The 15,268-nt window shown below is 38.5% G+C and overlaps 1 protein-coding gene across 1 annotated transcript; it reads left to right on the top strand.

The window, feature by feature from the left end:
- The first annotated feature begins 1,627 nt into the window (after positions 1-1,627).
- vkorc1l1 (vitamin K epoxide reductase complex, subunit 1-like 1) lies at positions 1,628-15,268 on the top strand. Its single transcript, XM_048612368.1, has 3 exons — positions 1,628-1,638; positions 5,623-5,732; positions 11,658-15,268. The coding sequence occupies exons 1-3, from the start codon at positions 1,628-1,630 to the stop codon at positions 11,882-11,884; spliced, it is 348 nt and encodes a 115-aa protein (XP_048468325.1). The 3' UTR covers positions 11,885-15,268.

Here is a 15,268-nt window from a genome sequence, read left to right as displayed (position 1 = left end):
GTAAAAAGTTGCAGCATGCGGCTATGCAGAGGGACCTGGGTGTCCTTGTGCATGAATCACAGAAGGTAGGTCTGCAGGTACAACAAGTAATTAGGAAGGCAAATGGAATTTTGCCCTTCATTGCTAAAGGGATTGAACTTAAAAGCAGAGAGGTTATGTTGCAGCTGTACAAGGTGCTGGTGAGGCCACACCTGGAGTACTGTGTGCAGTTTTGGTCTCCTTATTTGAGAAAGGATGTATTGGCACTGGAGGGGGTGCAAAGGAGGTTCCCTAGGTTGATTCCGGAGTTGAGGCTTATGAGGAGAGACTGAGTAGATTGGGATTATATTCATTGGAATTCAGAAGATTGAGGGGGGATCTTATAGAAACATATAAAATTATGAAGGGAGTAGATAAGATAGAAGTAGAGAGGATGTTTCCACTGGCAGGTGAAGTTAGGACAAGAGGGCATAGCCTCAAGATTAGAGGGAACAGATTTAGGACTGAATTGAGAAGGAATTTCTTCACCCAGAGGATTGTTAATCTATGGAAATCCTTGCCCAGTGAAGTAGTTGATGCTACTTCAGTAAACGTTCCTTTAAAAAAAAGGTAGATTTTTTTGAACAACAAAGGAATTAAGGGATATGGTGAGAACGCAGGTAAGTGGATCTGAGTCCATGAAAAGATCAGCCATGATCTTATTGAATGGCGGAGCAGGCTCGAAGGGCCAGACGGCCTACTCCTGCTCCCAGTTCTTATGTTCTTATAATCAGGAACAGAGAGCCTTGCCCTTAACCCCAATTCTGTCCTGGTCTACCGTAAAATCCTAGAAATAGACTAATTTGCTGCACCTCAACTTGACAGGGAATCTGTAGAGAATATAACAGTGTGAAGCAAATACACTGACAGGTGATTTTAATAGTTTTGGGAGAGTGATGGTCCAAGCAATGCTAAAAGTGGTACATGGGGTAGAATGAGTGTAATGAGATAATGGAGAAGTAATCTGACTGGGATCTTGAAATCAATGTGTGAGCACAGGTAACAGAATATTTTAACAGGCAAGGACATTGACTTGGTTTTAGAATGATTGACAGAGGTCAACTGGGAGACCGTTACAATAGTTGAGTAGCAAGATCTCAAAAATAGCCTTGATGGCAATGGGCCAGAGGCAAGCAGCAGTGTGAAGACAGAAGGTAGGTTGTCTTGATAACTGGGTGTGGTGCAAGAGAAGGTACCTTTTTAGTTTTGCTGATTGAGTTGGAGAATGTGCGCTCTTCCTTAATGCACTTGACTCTTACACAACTAAATTTCATGGTAGTTACGTAATCTTTGGCCACAAGTGTGGAAGCTGATCTCCTGCTTTGGGATGATGGTCATAAGCGTGAGCATCTGGAGGATGGAGAAAACCAAGGATTGAGTACTGCATGCACCAGCAGTGACTGCATTGGTAAGAGTAGGAAACATTGTGCATAAAGTTGGAAGAAAACAGTCATACAAATGGACTGCAGAGAATGTTAGAGATGATCAACAGTGTCAAAGGTAGTAAAGAAATCAAGCTGGATAAGGAGGTGGACAATAGCCAAATAGTCAATATTGTTCACTGCATTTAAACCTGCAAAAGAAGAGTAAACTGACTTTGAGCTCTTAGATGTTGATCAGGTAAGCCAATGGGTTGAGGAGTGACAGAGTTTGATTTAGATAAATGTGAGGAGTTACATTTTGGTAAGGGAAACCAAGGCAGGATATAGTTAATGATAGGGCCCTGAGTAGTGATGCTGAACAAAGAGACCTATGAATGTAGGTGCATAGTTTCTTGAAAGTGAATTTGCAGGTAGACAGGTTGGTGAAGAAGACATTTGGCACGCTTGCCGTCATTGGTCAGAACACTGAGTATAGGAGTTGGGATGTCATGTTGTGGCCTCACCTCACTTTCAGCATACTGCGTTCAATTCTCGTCTCCTTTCTATAGGAAAGATGTTAGACTTGAGAGAACTCGGAAAAGATTCTCAACGATGTTGCTGGGACTGGAAGATTTGTGTTAAAGGGAGTAGCTGGGGCTTTTCTCCCTGGAGTATCGGAGGTTGAGGTGTGATCTTTATAGAGGCTTATAAAATCATGAGGGGTATGGAAAGGGTGAATGGCCAAGGTCTTTTTCCTGGGGTGGGGGAAGTCCAAAACTAGAAGGCATAAGTTTAAAGTGAGAGGGGTAAATTTTAAAAGGGACCTGAGGGCTAGCTTTCATGCAGAGTGTTTACTCGATGAGCTGCCAGAAGAAGTGGTAGAGGTAGGTACAAGTGCAACATATAAAAGGCATCTGGATGGGTACATGAAGAGGAAGGGTTGGGAGGGATATAGGCCAAATGCTGGCAAATGGGACTAGGTCAGATTGGGATGTCTGGTTGGCATGGCAGAGTTGGACTGAAGGGTCTGTTTCTGTGCTCTATGACTATGACTATGACTCTGACTTATAGACTTGTCTGAGTTGCATCTGTTTTATTTGTTATAGCATTCCTTTTTTCATTATTCTGGTATCTTCACATCATAAATCTCTGTTTCTTTTTCCCTCTTGAATCTTCCTCAGCAGCTTTAACTGGCTTTTATTATACAAGGTGCATTTTTTTTGGGTTTGGTAATCATACTAATCTGTTTTATTGCACTTCAGAAGTATATTGTTTGACTTAATTTTTCAATTACTTTCTTAAATTTCACTACAGTTCAGATGTGCTAAGGCCTACCATCCTATCCACCCAATTCTTTTCTTACCCATGCAAAGTTAATTGGTGTCACATATCTGACTATTATGGACTGTAAGGTAGCTCTAGGTATAATTTGTGAAAAATAATACTCTTGGGGGGGGAAGTCTCAAAATAGCAGAATTAGAAAATGTAGTTTAATGTTGTGTGAAGCAGGGAATAAGAATGGAAGTTAGTTTAAATAGTCCATGGATATTTCTTCATGATGTTTCAATTCATAAGTCCAGTTTGAGGTGCCTTTTGAGAATATCCTCTTGGAAGAGGTCATATTCTATTTGATCGGCTGACAGAGAATCCCTGAATGTGGAATAAGTTGGAGAGACTGCACTCTCTCTTTCTTTTTTTTTGAAACACGAAGTGTAAAGGAGAATGGAACATGACTGGAGAGCAAGCCTGAGCTAATTAATGAAAATATTAAGTGACCCAGTCATGAGAAGCATATTCTTCTTGTTCTGTTTCAAATGAGTGAGATCTGATTACAGTTTTTTGCTCTGTGCTCTTGCCATTTGCTGTCTGTAAATTAAAACAATTTACAAGCATACAAATATATGCATAAGAGCTTAACGATTTGTATTTGGCTTTGTTTGTAATTAAAGAATTTCTGTCTGGATGTATTGAAGAAGTATATGTATGAAAGACAGTTTAATTATGAGCTTCAATTGTTGTATCCTTGAGTTATGCTATCATGTAATTTTTTTTAAAAAAAAAGTTCATTCATGGAATGTGTGTCCATGACTGTGCAAGCATTTATTTCCCATACCTAGCGGCGCTTGAGAAGGTGGTGGTGGAGCTGTCTTCTTGAACTGTTGTAGTTAATTTGGTGTAGGTACACAATACTGTTAGGCAGTGAGTTCCAGGATTTTGACCCTGCGATGCTGAAGGACTGTCAATATATTTCTACATCAGGATGGTCAGTGGCTTGGAGAGGTGCTTACAAGTAATGGTATTTCCAGTGACAATAAAGGCTGTTCAAATCGATTCTATTCTATGTAGCTGCTGTCTTACCCTTATAAGGAGTCTCGCTGAGTTTCTACAGTGCATCTTGTAGATGGTGTGCTCTGCTGTGACTGGATGTTTGTGGTTGTGGTGCCAGTTAAGCAGAATGCTTTGTTCTGGATGGTATCAAGCTTCTTGAATGTTGCTGAGCTGCACTGTCCCAGGCAAGTAGGCAGTGTTGCATCACATTCCTGACTTGTGCCTTGTCGACGTTGTTAGGTTTTAGGGAATCAAGAGATAAGTTACTCACTGCAGCATTCCTAGCCTTTGACTTGCTCTTGTAGTCATAGCATTTATGTGCCTCGTTCACTTTTTCTGGTCAATAGTAATCCCTCAAGATGTTGATAGTGGGGGATTCGACAGTGATATTGCCATTGATTGTCATGGGGTGAAGGTCAGATTCTCTTATTGGAGATGGTCATTGCCCAACACTTGTGTGGCACAAATGTTACTTGTCATTTGTCAGCCTATCTGGGTATTGTCCAGGTCTTTCTATTTTTGGTCACAGACTGCTTCAGTATATCAGTGAACATTCCCATGTCTGACTTATGACAGAGGGAAAGTTATCGATGAAGTAATTGAAAACGGTTGGGCTGCTTTACCAATGAGCAATGGACACAAATCTGTAAGATACTCAGCCCACTAAAGCAAATCTGATGCTAGGATCATTTAAGTTAAATCAGAAAGCAAATTTAAGTGACTAACAGAAGAATCAGTGGGCAGATGAGAAATATTTTACATAGCAAATTGTCATGCCCTGCCTGAATGGGTCCTGGAAACTGATTCAATGTCATAGTAACTTTGAAAGGAGAATTTGACATTTACTCAAAAATGAAACATTTGCAAGGTTATGGGGAAAAAAAAAACAGTGCTGTGAGATTAATTGGCCAGCTTTTTCAAAGAGCTAGCACAGGTGTGATGGCTTGAATGGCCTTTTTAATGTGTAACCATTGTAAATCAGATTGAACTGCCTATCTGAGATTTCTATTCTGTCACCGTTACAAGTAGATGATCTTCTGCAGAAATTTACGTTTCCATTCGAGGGAGAGACAGTGGAGTGTTCCTTGCTTTAGTAACCTTGCAGCAGTGTTTAAGCTCTATTAAGTAAAAAGAAGTGTTGGCAAAACTCAGCAGATCTGACATCTGTGGAGAGATAGTGTTAATGTTTTAAGTTCAATATGATATCAGAACTAAAGAGTTATATCAGACTCAACATTTGCTCTGTTTCACTCTCCAGAGATGCTGCCAGACCTGCTGAGTTTTTCCAGCACCTTTTATTTCAGATCTTCAGCATCCACAGTACTTTGCTTTTACTTCAGCCTCATCAAGTTAGACCTAATAGCAACTTTTACTCTGGCCCCCTGAATCATCATATTCTTGTACCGGTGTGATATTTATTTGTCTTCTGCTTCCCAGTCCAAGCATTCCTGTTGCTAATATTGATGAACCAGTTTTGTTCTTGTCCTTTAGAACTTTAAACTTAACAAAATTCTTCTCACCGATTCATGACGAGAGCATGTTGTGTGGGCAATAATTGTAATGTGCGTGAATTATATCCTGCACCATTAGGAACAGATGTTACATGAACCAATGTTTCTAGAGATGGAAACAAACAGCTGTCTCTGGGGTAGAGACTATGCAATAAGCACTTTTAGCAGTTCTACCTGTCTTAGCAGCAGAAATTTCATAACTGCCAAATTGTTTTTGTTCTATCTTGATCTAATGCAGTATGATTTATAAATTTAATAAGCCTGATCTGCTGTACTTGGGCAAAGTATAGCTGTTATCTTTTTCCATGTTGTTAGATGTGCAAGCAGATGGTGTTTTGTCTTTGGTTCCTAATTCCACAAACATTACTGTCATGTCATTTAATTATAATTATCATTTATTGCAGATGGGGTCGAGGATTTGGCCTTGTTGGGATCATTTTTGGAAAAGATAGTGCTTTGAATCAACCAAATAGTATATATGGACTTATTTTCTATATACTACAAATGTTGTTGGGTGAGTACCATTTGCATCTGGATTAATATATTTCATACCAGCATTTCTAATTCATAATAATTAGACCAATATTCATTCAGAATTGTATTGTATTTGCAACAGTAGTAATTTTTCCATATAATTAATTGACACACTTCATTCAAACAAAGGACATTCCATGTGCAGAATTTCTGATGGATTCTGAAGGACGCAGAAAGTTGATTTTATATTTTGATTGGAAGCATGCAGAGTGACTGAGGCATAATGGCACCTGATCATGCAATCACAATAAGAATAAATGTGGTCAAAAGTCCTAAGCTAAATTCTGATTCATTGGATGAAGCAATTAATAAATTGAGTGGATTTTATTATTTTTAAAATTTCTGCATTTATCTAGAAGGTTTTTGTCCTGTGTCCCAGAACATGGTTTAATTTTTAAGTGGTCAGAAACTATTACGGGATTTTTAAAAAAACTGGGATGCAAAAATATAAAGCTATGTTCTGTTGTACTAAACTGTACATTGGTCTGCATGAAAACTTAACTTGCTGAAGGATAGAGCTGTATAGGGTTGATCTATTTCAATCCTTATTTTCCCTGGAAATGTTACCATAGTGAATAATTCTTCATCCTTCCCAGTTTTATTAGCTACAAGCTTTCCTGTTGCTATTTTCTGGAGTTAATGGTCTCTTATTAATACTTCTCACTCCAAAGCTAATTGTTTTATCTAAATTAATAATACAAGATAAATATTAGAACTATGGTGAAATAAAAACAATTTTAAGGCAAATTAGCCATTTGGCTATCTGATCTATGAATGACAGCATTTACTGATTACAGATCTTGCGACTTCAGTGTCACGATTAGATCTGTTAAAGAACATCAATAAAACTTAATCTGCCTTGTTGCTGCACCATTCTTCTGAACAATGACAGCCTTTTCCACCATGAAGATTGGGTCGGAAACCACTATCTGTACTGCTTATTTCCTTTATCTGCTAGTTTAGCTTATCTGAATGCTGAATCTCCAGTCGCTGTGAAAACATTCAAAGTTCATGCTGCATGCCTGACCAGTGTCGGGTATACATTCAAGCTGCTTCTGTTAGTATCTTAGAGAATCCTAAATTTAATGTTTGATTGTTTTGCTGTCGAATGGAATGGTCTCAAAACGAATTATTTCCTCAGTGGTATTTCCTTTCACAGTCAGGTGATCTGGATGTGAATTTTCTTTGGTTCAGGCAGCCTTATTTAATTATAATACTGTTTACAATCCAAATTAAATGCTGGCATTGATTGGAACTTGTGTTTTTAAAATACTATAGCTCTAGCCAGAAAGCGCAAGTACTTAAACAGGTGTGGTATATCGACAAAGTCATTCTCTATTCTAAATTTATGCTCCCATATGGAAATATCCTATCGTAAGCCTTCAGATCTATTCTAGGCTCTGATCTTCGCTGGCTGTGGAAAATGGTTAAATCTTTTTCAGCATCTATCAGCCCTGCAAACTCTTCACTTGCAAAGGATGTAGTTATATACCATGCAGTAATAATGGACTTGTTGGCATATTTACTAAGAAACCTGAAATCCTGGATCAAGTTGTATTGAGTTGACAGAACAAAGTTTAACTATCTTAATCAAAATGTGACGCCACAGAAATTAGTGACCCTTGACTGCAGCGGTTCTCTTGACCAGCTTTTGTAAAGATTCGTGGATTCTTGTTTATCAGTGTTACCTCCAAATATGCCAATCCATGTGAGTCTGAGAGCATACATAATATCTCACTCACCACTTACTTTGTTCCAGAACAAATCAGTTGATTTACAGTGCACATTTATTCCTGATTTCAAGAATGCAATGCTTCTCTATAATGAAGGCAAGCTTCAATGTTAAAGTCTTAAGTATTGTATGTTACCTCATGCCATGTCTGGCATTATATGCAACTTCCAAGTTAGACTGTAAGACACAGCAGAAATTAGGTCATTTGGCCCGTAGAGTTTGCTCTGCCATTCAATCATGGCTGATAAGTTTCTCAACCTCATTCTCCTGCTTTCTCCCTGTAATCTTTGATCTCCTTCACAATCAAGAACCTATCTATCTCGGTCTTAAATATACTCAATGACTTGGCCTCCACAGCCTTCCACAGCAATGAATTCCATAGATTCACCACTCTGGCTGAAGAAGTTTCTCCTCATATCCGTTTACTCTAAGACTGTACTCTCGAGTCCTAGTCTGTCCTGCTAATGGAACTGTCTTCCCAACGTCCACTCTGTCCGGGCTGTTCAGTATTCTGTAAATTTCAATTAGATCCCGTCTCATCCTTCTAAACTCTATCGAGTATAGACCCAGAGTTCTCAAACGTTCCTCATGTGTTAAGCCTTTCATTCCTGGGATCATTCTCGTGAACCTCCTGTGGACCAGCTCCAGGGGCCAGTATATCCTCCTTGAGGTATAGGGCCCAAAATTGCTTTCAATATTCTAAATGTGGTCTGACCAGACCCTTTTAAAGCCTCAAGTACATCCCTGCTTTTATCTTCTAGTCCCCTCGAAATAAATGCCAACATTGTATTTGTCTTCCTAACTACCAACTCAACCTAAGAGAATCCTGGACATTTGTCTCCCAAGTCCCTTTCCACTTCAGATTTCTGAATTTTCTCCCCATTTAGAAAGTAGTCTATTGCCTGTATTCTTCTTACCAAAGTGCATGACCTTACAATTTCCCACATTGTGTTCCATCTGCCACTTCTTTGCCTCCTCTGCTAACCTGTCTAAATCCTTCTGCAGCCACTGCGCCGCCTCAATAGTATCTATCCCTCCACCTATCTCTGTATCATTCGCAAACCTAGCCAGAATGCCCTCAGTTCCTTCATCTAGATCATTAATGTATAAAGTAAAAAGTTGTGGTCCCAACACTGACCCTTGTGGAACACCACTTGTCACCGGCTATCATCCTGGGTAGGACCCTTTTAACCCCACTCTCTGTTTTCTGCCAGACAGCCAATCTTCTATGCATGCTAGCACATTGCCTCTAACACCATGGGCCCTTATCTTACTCAGCAGCCTCCTGTGTGGCACCTTGTCAAAGTCCTTCTGGAAGTCCAATTAGGTAACATCCATCTAATCTGCTAGTTACCTCCTCAAAGGATTTTAACAGATTTGTCGGCTGTGGCCGACTCTTGATGAAGCCGTGCTGACTTTGCCCCATTTTACCATACACTTCCAAATATTCGGGAATCTCCTCCTTCACAATGGACTCCAAAATCTTACCAACAACTTAGATCAGGCTGATCAGCCAGTAATTTCCTGTCTATTGCCTTACTCCCTTCTTAGATGGGTGGTTACATTAGTGATTTTCCAGTCCTCAAGATCCGAATGAATATATTCCAACACCTTTAAAGATATAGTATGTTTGCCTCACTCTTTTTTGTCTTAATATTAATGTGGTGTTTTCAATCATATTAATGAATTAGTCTTTAGGAAATTAAGTTGTTGTGTAAAGAAATTGACTTTGGCAAAGTGAGCATTGACAAGAAACTGCTTAAAGGCAAACAACACAATTGTTTTTATATTTTTCTTTGGCAGTTCACAGTAACATTGGACATCTAGCAGCAGATGGAAAACTACAGCCTCCTTCTGCATAGTCTGCTTTTTTGCAAAAGATCTATCTAATAAACACCACAGGTTTTTCCTTTTATGTAGAAACAAAAAAGAGCCCCTTTTGAGGAGTTTCATTGAATCTACTTTGGTACAGTGGCTCAGTGGTTAGCACTGCTTCCTCACGGTGCCAGGGACCCATGTTTAATTGCATCCTCTGGCAACTGTCTGTGTGTGGAGCTTGCACGTTCTCCCTGTGTCTGCGTGGGTTTCCGTAAACAATCCTCGCGGCTCATGACTGAATGGGCCTTAGTGTGAGCTAGATTATAGGAAGCAGTTTGAATGACACAACATCTTAAACCAAAAGATGAACGAGCAGAATTAGGCAATTTGGCCCATTAAGTCTGCTTCACCATTCAATCATGGCTGCTATTTTTCTCAACTCTGTTCTCGTGCCTTCTGTGATCCACTTACTAATCAAGAATCTACCTGTCTCAAAGACATTCAACGACTTGGCCTCCACAGCTTTCTGTAGCAATGAGTTCCACAGATTCACCACTGTCTGGCTGACGAAAGTCTTCCTTGTCTCAGTTCTAAAGGGTCAACCCCCCTCACTCTGAGGCTGCGTCCTCAGGCCCTGGTTTTTCCCACTAGTGGAAACGTCATCTTCACATCTACTCTATCCAGGCAAATTTCTGAGATCCCCTTGTATCATTCTAAGCACTGAGTACAGACCTAGAGTTCTCAATCTCTCCTCGTGTGACAGAGCCGTGTTTAAGAAAAATTAATTGTAGATGTTAGATAACAGGGTCTTCCCTGAAGAAGGGTCTTAGACCCGAAAAGTCAGCTTTCTTGCTCCTCTGATGCTGCTTGGCCTGCTGTTTTCATCCAGTTCTACACCTTGTTATCTCAGATACTCCAGCATCTGCAGTTCCTACTATCTCTGAAACAACTGTAGATGTTAATTTTATTGATACAGAAATTAGTGTATATGTGTGAGGAAATAACTCTCGCAAAACACCAGAAAGTTCAATTTTGTGTCCTTTGTCACTAAAATTTCAGATTCTCTGTTCAGAACTTCTAGATATTTTTGCAAACTGTTTTGGTATAGTCTTTTTGTGGAATTGGTTTGTAGGATAGAATAATTGTGTGCAGAATAAAAATATATGCTTTATTTATTCTCAAATTTCCTCTATTGCTTGGAGAATATGCATTATAGTGTGCTTATGCCATTGTTTTACCACAAGCTTTTAAGAGACTGCATATCCCAATGCAGTGTGATGGAATACTCCCCACTTACCTGGATGGGTGCAGCTCCAACATCACTGAAGAAACTTGACACCATCCAGCCCGCCTGTTTGGCACTACATCCACAGCATTCACACTCTCCGTCACCAATTCTTGGTAGCAGTAGTGTGTACTGTCTACAGGATGCATTGCAGAAATTCACCAAAGATCCTCAGACAGTATCTTCCAAACCCATGACCACTTCCATCTAGAAGGACAAGGCCAGCAGATATATGGGAACACCCCCCACCGTCTTCAAGTTCCCCTCCAAGCCAGTCACCATCCTGACTTGGAAATGTATTGCCGTTCCTTCACTGTCACTGGGTCAAAATCCAGGAAGTCCCTCCTTAATGGCATTGTGGGTCAATCCACAGCAGGTGGACTACAGCAGTTCAAGAAGGCAGCTTTCCAACACACATGAAGACCAAATAGGGATGGGCAGTGCTAGCCAGCCAGTGACGCCCACATCCCACAAATGACTAAAAAAAAATTTAAAAAAAAACACTTCATCTGTCTGTGAACATTTCCTTCATTTGCAAAGTTTAAGTGCACCCAAACTTTGGATGCTGGAGCAAACATTATTGGAATTCTTGCTCAGTCCTCCAGTAGATCCTCAGACTTTGTCTTTGGCCATCTAGATCAGTTTTGTTAGCTTTCGTTCAGGCCTGCTTTGCTTGCATGATTGTATGTATGTCACACTAAAAGAAAAACCGAATTTTGGATTGGGGTTATACACCTCTGAATGCAATATCATCCAAGAACGATTTGGGTAAAGTTTGGATCAGTTTTCTTGGTATAAGGATCACACTTAATTTATCAAAACAGATTAATTTTACACTTTGCTATCAATTTCTTGTTGAGCATCGTAATTTATGTATTGAATTCCTTGAACAATGATACGAAGGCCTTGGTCAAGAGAATATGCATGTAGATTGTGGTCATTATCAATGCATTTATTACTGTGCACTAACTTTTCAAATTTGTTTACTGATGCAAGCATACATAGGTTGAAGCCTTCTATAGAGAGGCTTTATTTGTTTTCACGAAATAACATTCCTCCCTTTCTTGCAGGTATGACAGTGAGTGCAATGGCTGCTTTAATACTAATGACGACATCCATAGTGTCTGTGGTGGGTGCACTGTATCTAAGTTACATCCTGTACTTTGTACTGAAGGATTTTTGCATAATTTGCATTACTACATATCTCCTGAACGTCACACTTTTCATCATCAACTATAAACGACTGGTTTACTTGAATGAGGCCTGGAAACAGCAACTCCAATCCAAACAGGAATAATCTCAATGATCTGCAAACTTAACACCTGGAGAGCCTGCTTCCATTATGTCTATTTGGCAGTAATTCTTTTTGAGAGAAATGTATATGATAAAAAGAAAATCAAAATCATTGAGAAACAATTTTTTTAAATTGAATACTTGTGTGGGACCCTGGACTTACTTTGGTTTATCCTCCCTCACATGAAGATAAATAGACAAGCCAACTGAAAGCAAGCTTTAACTGTATTACACATTCCTTCGAAGATCTTAATTGAGAAACTCGCATACACTAAGTGATTAAGTATCCATCCCACCGCCCTGCCCCCCCCCCTCCCCCACCATAAAAGTAAACTGCGTGTTAAATTGTGAATGAAAGTGCCTTTGTTCAAGGAATTTTTTTTAAAAAATCATATACAAGTGTTTTTATATTGCACAGGAAGTGACTAATGGCATCCTTGAGTCTTGGTGGTCTAATTAATGGGTCTGAAAATTTGTCTATCTTGGCTAAATGACCTGCTGTGAATGCTCAATGTCCAAATTCTTCCAATACAGTTGGAATTTGTCTTGAGAGATGGTATTGTGGTCCTCTAGGACTAACTTTTTTTGAGTGCATGGATGATTTTAAAAGGCCAGCAACTATGCAGTCACAACATGCCACAAAGGTATTTAAACTAGGACATTTTGGAGTGCGAGGAAGTTCTTGTCACAGCTTGCTAGGATTTTAAATGAGCTTCAGTGAATCTAATAGTTCAATACCAAGAGTCTTAACCATTATGGATTTGACTAATATTGAGCCAATATTTCATGTAAAAAGTATATCTCTCAAAAATTGACCCTTTTTTTAATAAAAGTGCAGTCAATTGGTCAGTGATTTTTAACAAGTTAAAACATGTTCATGTTGCACTTTAGGAGATTTTTATTTTGAATTCTAGTTTAAGGTTTATTTCAGTATTTTAATACTGCCACTACTAATACAGCGGCATCATGACCAAGACAATATTTGTGGTCAACCAGGCCTATAATGTTTTTTCTTTAAAAAAATCTTGTTTAGGAGACTCCTATTCAATCTGTGTTGCATATAACTTTATTTTTGTCAAAGTAGTATTTTGTTTATATTGAGATCTTAGTTAGGTTGAAAATAGTTTTTCTGTAGTGTAACACCATTGTGCCATGTTAATTAATAGTTGATCATTTCTAAACAGTTTCTACATTAAAATCGTCTACTAATTAATTGGTTGCGTTGGCTGGGATGGAAACTTTATTCTGTATTTGAGTTCAGTTTGACATGTTCAAACATATTCATACATATGGGCACTGCTTGAACAAAAAAAACCTTTCATTCTATTTAAATGGCTGCTGTTCATAAGTTGGAAAAATACAACTTCGCTGAACATTGATTTTAGATGTTTGTGAGGGCTTGTTTTATCCCACCACCTCATTTTATTCAGATGGACATTTAGGTGGAATAGGTTTTTGCTTGGCTTTGAAATATCCTTGCCAATGTGGTTCAGTGCCTCCAAGTATTGTTGAAAAGAGTTGTAGTTGTGCATATTCATTATTCGATGGTATACTGACCACCTATCATGTTTTAATTGAGATCTTTTGTATTCTTACAGAAATTGAGCTCTCAGTTAAGTGTTAGTGCCCCCAAAATAGTTTAGCAGCAAATTTTAAGGTTTTATTTTCAAACTTGATGTAATTATTTACACCAAGAAGCATCCCAAGTCATTGAGCAAGCTGATACCCTAACAGCCTTCTAAATCTCCAAAGTAGCTTATGATTTCATGAGAAGGAGGTTACTTTCATTTTGTAGAACCCAACCTGTTGAACTGTATTGTCTAAATGATTACTAGATTAGTGTAATACTTGGAAGTGGTGACAATTGGTTCATAGTAGCAGTGTTCTTCTGACTGAAACTTCTAAAAACCTAATGCCTATGAACCAAACAAACTTCAATAAAATATATCAATGTTTGTATACCTCAGAGACTGTGTTCATAACACAGGATCCAGCTGATGTGACTGATAAATCTATAGTCACCCAGTAGTTAATTATACTTTACCCTGCCTACTTGCCAATGTAGAATTGTGTTTAAAAGATGGGGCAATGTTTTCCATCAGGTATCTACTATTGGTAGAAAATCCAGTTCCATCAGATTTTATATTTGCAGATGGGCAGTTGTCTAACAGAGTTTTTCTTTTGTTGAACTTAAATCTTGTTAATGTGTAGGATGCTGTACATGTAAACATAGTAATTAATGCACTTGATATTTTCTGAACACTAAATTTGCTGTTTTTTAGTGTATCTTTCCCAAATTGGGTTTTTTTTTTTAAGCCCTTGTGCTGTAAATGTTTTGTTGGCAAATTTTAATGCAGTTACTACATTCATCCTATAATGCAAATAATTGAGGATGTTGGGTACAGTTAAAGCTTGTCTCAAAGGATATAATCTTGGACATGGGGGAATTGCATTTCTTGTATCTGTGCTCATTGAAGCTGCTGGTACAGTAAGTTACCTGAAGTCTGTCTCTGAGCTCTAGAAGACCACTGAATGCTATTATACTATTATTGTGACATTCCTGTGACCCAATAAGCTGTAAAAATTCCAAAAGAGTTTACTGATACTGTAGTACCGATACTTTATATCTTGGCTGTGGATGATACTTCTGCTCATCTTTGATCCTGTTTTTGATGTTGAACTATACTAGGTAACTGCAATTCTACATATGTTTGATTCGAAACAACTCTAATATTGATTTTTAGCCAATGTGTTGAGCTTGGCTCAAACGTTTTACTTCGTGCACCTCCTGGTGTAATGCCTTTACTAACAGCAGAGGGATGGACAAATTTAAAACCTTAAAAGTCCAGTTATATTTACCCTTTTATTTCCCCACCATGATTTGTTTATATTGCACTGTCTAGCATGAAGCCCATGTTTACTGCTCAAGATGTACTGTAACTATAGATTCATTCCTATTGATACTGGCCTATCAGTACTTATTCCTGGTATCGGCATTAATACAGGCATGAGCAGATCCCTAATTTTGAAGCGGTAAACAAAAACAGTTTCCATTACAGTAAATCATTGTCTATTCAAAGTGAAAGGGTGACAAATGCTCTTTATTTTTGTAAAACTATTTAGCATGGCAGAAGTAGTATGTTCTTGATCTGTATAATATGTTCCATCAGAGTTATTTATTAATGCTGCTTCAAGCTCATGAGCACATGTGTTAAAAACTTTTAAGGTGGACTCTGGGCATTGATCCCCTTCACAGCCACAGATGGGAACGGTTTTATAATAGGTTCAGGAATATGATTTTGCTAAATAGCAAAAATTGTAAATATGTATGAATGTGTATTCATTGCACAGAATTTTTTGGTATGAAATAAATGTAGAATCTACATGA

The sequence above is a fragment of the Rhincodon typus genome, chromosome 26 (assembly GCF_021869965.1).
Source record: "Rhincodon typus isolate 14 chromosome 26, sRhiTyp1.1, whole genome shotgun sequence".
NCBI classification, from domain to species: domain Eukaryota; kingdom Metazoa; phylum Chordata; class Chondrichthyes; order Orectolobiformes; family Rhincodontidae; genus Rhincodon; species Rhincodon typus.
This window is presented reverse-complemented; position numbering and strand designations above follow the sequence as displayed.